Below are 5,295 nucleotides of genomic sequence, written 5' to 3' on the forward strand. Positions count from 1 at the left end.
ATTTTTGGTCTTTTGTAGGTGTTTTTTTTTTTGGTGAAGTAACCCCTTTTTGTTGATTTCAAGGAGTGTGATCTATAACTCGAATTTGCCTGTTGTTTTCTTTGGAGCAGGTAAGTGCCCTTGGCCTGTGTTGGTGCCTGTTTGTGTTAATGGTCTCTATGTTGTTTTTAATGTAATTTTTGGTCTTTTGTAGGTGTTTTTTTTTGGGTGAAGTAACCCCTTTTTGTTGATTTCAAGGAGTGTGATCTATAACTCGAATTTGCCTGTTGTTTTCTTTGGAGCAGGTAAGTGCCCTTGGCCTGTGTTGGTACCTGTTTGTGTTTGTTCAAAGTGTTTTGCTTATGTTTGTCTGCCATCTTGATAATAAATGTTAAATTTATTTCAAGGATTGTTGTGCAAAGTAGTGCTGTTCTTGCCTGTACTAGCTACTAAAGGGATAACTTTGGTTGTTGTTTTGTAATTTATTTTTAGCCTATTTTGCGAAAATTTTTCGTAGGTGTTTGTGATGTGTTTGATGCTCTGAGTATTGTTTTTGTTATTTTTTATATTAAAATGATTTTAAAATATGTAGATTTCAAACTTTTAATTTGTTTTTTTCCTTTTTGGTATCATTTTCATTTTGATCCTGAATTGAACACAGAAAATATGTCTTATGCTCCTGCAGTAAGTTGACACCCCCTTTTTTTAAAAATGTTTTGTTGTATATTTTTTGAGCTTTGCTTTTGTCTTATTCAACATATCTGTTATATTTTTTTAAAGTGTGTGATGTCAGTGTTTATCGCAGCAGAAGCCCTACCTCCCCAACCCACGGCAGCACTCCCACCCCAACCGCCAGCCCCACAACCACAACCGGCTCCTCATCAACCAAGGCAACGGAGGCGTGCTAGGCCACCAATTTTCCAACCCTGTGTCCTACTTTTTGGGATGCCAGATGATGTTGTTGTGCGTAGATACAGGCTGCCACCACATCTAATCCTAGACACTCTCTCCATAATAGAGAGTGATCTGGAGTCTTCAATTCGGTATCCTACAGCAATACCACCATTGACACAATTCCTTGCTGTGTTACATTTTTTGGCTACAGGCTCTTATCAGCATGTGGTTGGAGACCTGGCTGGCATGTCGCAGGGCCAGTTCAGTAAGGTCCTGCGGCGTGTCTGCCAGGCTTTCCTAAAGCGTGTGAAGCAATTTATTGCTATGCCTTTGGATGTTGGTGCCCTAGATGTGGTGAAGCGGCAATTTGAGGAAGGTGGTAGTCGCTTCCCACATGTTATTGGGGTTGTGGATGGCACACATGTAGCTATTCAGCCACCAAGACATAATGAAGACATTTTTAGAAACAGGAAACTGTTTCATTCTCTGAATGTAATGGTTGTTTGTGGGCCATCCCTCCAGATCCTTTCCCTGAATGCAAAGTTTCCCGGAAACTCCCATGATGCGTATGTCATTAGACAATCAGGGATATGGCACAGATTAAGATCAAGTCAACGAGCAGACATGTGGTTATTGGGTGAGTTGGCCCACTATTTTTTGCCTAAAATTACTAATTTTTACAAAATATACTCTTTCTAATTTTTTATTCTCATCAAACAGGAGACCGTGGATATCCTTGCACCCCCTGGCTCATGACTCCTTACCGTAATCCCAGGCCAGGACCACAGACGGCATTTAACTCCGCGCTTACTGCCACTAGGCAGCTGGTGGAGCGCACAATTGGGGTCCTTAAAGGCCGGTTTCGTGTGCTCCACCGCACTGGTGGCGACATCATGTATTCGCCGGAGATGGCAAGTAAACTAGTGGTCCTGTGCGCTATACTACACAACATCGCGGTAAGGAGTAGCGTAGAGCTTCCTCAGACAGAGGAATTGCCTGATGAGGAGCCAGGGGTTGTCCGACACTTCGGTGGGGGGAGTGTTACACGGAGGGGGAGCCAAGTCAGGGCAAGCATTGTTGCAGAATATTTCAGGTATAGTTTTTTTTTTTTTTTTTATTCTAACAAAAAAAACACAGTATGCTTATGTTCATTTTGTAATGTTGTATTTTTTTAAGCTATTGTAAGGTCATTGTGTAATTATTTTGGTGTGTGGGAATCTGTAATATTTTTGTTAAAAAATATCCGTAAACAGGTTAAGCTTACAATGTGTTATTTGCAAATATAATAATGTTATGTTGCTAAATAGTGTCCTTATTTGTTTTCTTTCCTAAAAACATGTTTTTTTAAACAAACACACAAACAAATTAAAATGAATGTTGACCACTTTGTGACTGTCCAGCTGAATGATCACACAAACTGTGGTGAGTACACAGATATGTTTCGAAATTTAAACAAAACTGTGTGTGCGTCTGTGTCTGTGTTTGTGTTGGGGTTTTATTTGTTTTTTTTTTTTTTTATTCCTTCTGCGACTGCGTATTTCCGCTCGTGCGATTTAACACTCTGCTCTTCCCAGCATTGCAAAGATCAATAAAGTTATTAGAAATGACAGCATAGATTTTGGACCAATCACATGCTAACAGACACTATAAATATATGCCCAAATAAGGAAAACGCCATTGCCATGATGCGTGCGGCACCTTTCACCAGGCGGGAGCTCCGCGTCCTGGTTGCGGTGATGGACCGGCGCGTAGGCCGCGTTGGGCGCTTCATCCCAAATCGGGTTAAGCGCGAGGCCTACGCGGAGGTCCGCCACCTACTGCGGTCTCGCGTCCGCAGCAGGCAGACAATCATCCAGCTGGAGAGGAGATGGAGTGATCTCCGCAGGAGGACTCCAGAACTGTTGGCGGAGATCCGCCAGCAAATCAGGGAAATGCATGCACGCAGTAAGTTACATTACATAAGATTATTAGCATAAAATTTGCAAATTTATACTAAGTGGTAGGCTAATAGCAACACTGAGTGAACAATTTATAAAAATAGGACAGTGTGTGTGGTTAGGGCAAACAGTACTGACTGTGTCAAAGTGTTACCAAACAAGTGCATGTTGTACAGAATTAATACCCAGGCAGGAAACTGTACCCAAAAACTTGATCAGTGGTGTCTATATAATAAGGTGGCTTGAATAGTGATCTGGTGATGTTGCCTAGACCAATCAATATGACTCAATGGAATAGATTAAGGAATGAGCGTCCAAATAATTTATTTGAAACATTTTGGTTGCTGGGGCCAACATGAAGAGGATTTTAAAATGTGTTGTTAAAAAAAAAAAAGTGTTTTTTACATGGAACAGAACAGTGTAATTTACAAATGTTTAGTATGTAATTTAACATGCAAATAAAATTTACCAACAAATATCATTATAGGACGACCACAACGGCAAAGACATCCAGTGAGCCCACATCAGGCAGCTTCTCAGCCCCCTTCCCCTTCTCACTCCCCCTCCACTTCCCAGTCCCCCTCCCCTTCTCACTCCCCCTCCACTTCCCAATCCCCCTCAGCTTCCCAGTCCCCCTCAGCTTCCCAGGCCCCCTCAGCTTCCCAGGCCCACTCCCCTTTCCACTCCCCTTCTCAGCCCACCTCTCCTTCTCTTTCTGTGACCCCTTCTCCTCCTTCCCAGTCCCCTTCTCCTTCTACTTCCAACTCCCCTTCTCAGCCCCCCTCACCCTCTATTGGCCTAACATTCTCTCCGCCCCCCTCGCCCTCTCAATCAGACCCACCCTCAGAAATTAGATTCCCAAACCCTCCTCCTTACCCCATCTCTCCTCCTTCCCCAAACCCTCCTCCTTCACCCATCCAGCCTCCTTCCCCCATCCCTCCTCCTTCACCAATCCCTCCTCCTTCCCCCATCCAGCTGCCTTCACCACCCACAGAATGGGCAGAAGAAGCCCCTGATGGGGTCAGTGGTGACCCTAATGTTGCTGAGGAAGGTAAGTGTTTTTACATTTCAGTTCAAAATATGACCTACTTACACTTACAATGTACAAACATGCACTGTTGTACTGTTTTAAATCAGCTAGCAAGGTACACATTTTCATTAATTATTGATGGTGTTCATGTTGCATTGATATTTTTTAGAGTATCATTATATGTAGTGTTTATGTGTGCAATGTGTTGTGTGTCCACTCTAGGTCGACACTAATTAGTTTGACAGGGTTGCCAGGACTACATAGTTTAATATGTGTTTATTTTTCACAAAAACATTTATAGCTGAGTGCAGTTTAGTATGTTGTTAGTCTTTAACACTTGTGCCTCTCTATTCATAATGTTTGCACTTTCAAAACACATGCTTCACTTTGTTAGCAAGCAGAACAACACAATGATTTGTGGTGTTAAAGTTACACTCACAAAATGCTAATTTGTAAAAATTAAACCTGTTTTACCTTATTTCGGAAACTGGATTTACATGGATTGTGGGCATGCTAGGATATGTAGTCCTTCTGAAGATGTTGATATGCAGTGTGATCATGCAGGACCAAACCTCCTTAAATTTAATTCTCTTCAGTCCAGATGTGAATGAATGGCAACATGGTGTTACATTTACTAAGATGGTAGTTATCTTTAACATGGGATGTTGACCATAGCAACCAATAAGATTAGAAATTAAATTGTTATGCCCACTTTTACAAGATAACATGTTTAATTTGTTTGTTTGCTATGGTCTACTTCCCATCTTAAATTGAACTCCCGTAGTAGAAAATGGACAACATGGTGTGGTTCACTTTCTAGTTTAAAAAAAAAACATTGCTGAGCAGGATTGTGTATTATGCTACTGATTTAGCCTTAAAGCAGCCATGATGTAGTCACTTAGGCATTAAAGCAGGCCTGTCCAAACTGCGGCCCTCATGCTGGAGAAAAAATACACATCCCAGCATGCCCTGACACAGATTTTGCATTCTCTGACCACAAAACTGGGAAAAGGCATGCTGGTAGATGTAGTTTCACAACAGCTGGAGGCCAGCAGTTTTGACATGCCTGCATTTAAGTGTGCTTTGTGCCTTTCTTGGATAATAAGTAATGTAATTCAGTTATTAATGTTTCTGTTGCTTCTTAATTTCAGATGTTGCAGTTGGAGATCCAACAAGTTTTGGAGGCATTATTGCCAGAATGCGACAACACCTGCATGGTGTTTTAAGTTGTCTGGATGATTTAGAAAAATTTACATGATTTTGTTTTTTTGCAAAAAATCTTAATGTTTTAAAAAATATAAAAAAATTATGATTCAAGTTAACCGGGTGTTGTGCTTATTAATGCAAAAAAGGATCAGCAGAATGGCAGGCAGAAATAGTTTAAATTAAACATTACTCACATGTAACGTAAGTTTACAATTAAAAAATCAGTTAGGAGATTATTGTGTTAATAAA

At 41.0% G+C, this 5,295-nt stretch overlaps 1 protein-coding gene across 1 annotated transcript; it reads left to right on the forward strand.

Moving 5' to 3' along the window:
- Positions 1–648: 648 nt before the first annotated feature.
- LOC134969960 (putative nuclease HARBI1) lies at positions 649–3,851 on the forward strand. The gene is made up of 4 exons (XM_063946102.1): positions 649–1,510; positions 1,594–1,966; positions 2,274–2,295; positions 3,298–3,851. The coding sequence occupies exons 1-3, from the start codon at positions 691–693 to the stop codon at positions 2,275–2,277; spliced, it is 1,197 nt and encodes a 398-aa protein (XP_063802172.1). The 5' UTR covers positions 649–690; the 3' UTR covers positions 2,278–2,295; positions 3,298–3,851.
- Positions 3,852–5,295: the final 1,444 nt, after the last annotated feature.

The sequence above is a fragment of the Pseudophryne corroboree genome, chromosome 11 (genome assembly GCF_028390025.1).
Source record: "Pseudophryne corroboree isolate aPseCor3 chromosome 11, aPseCor3.hap2, whole genome shotgun sequence".
In the NCBI taxonomy this organism is placed as follows: Eukaryota; Metazoa; Chordata; class Amphibia; order Anura; family Myobatrachidae; genus Pseudophryne; species Pseudophryne corroboree.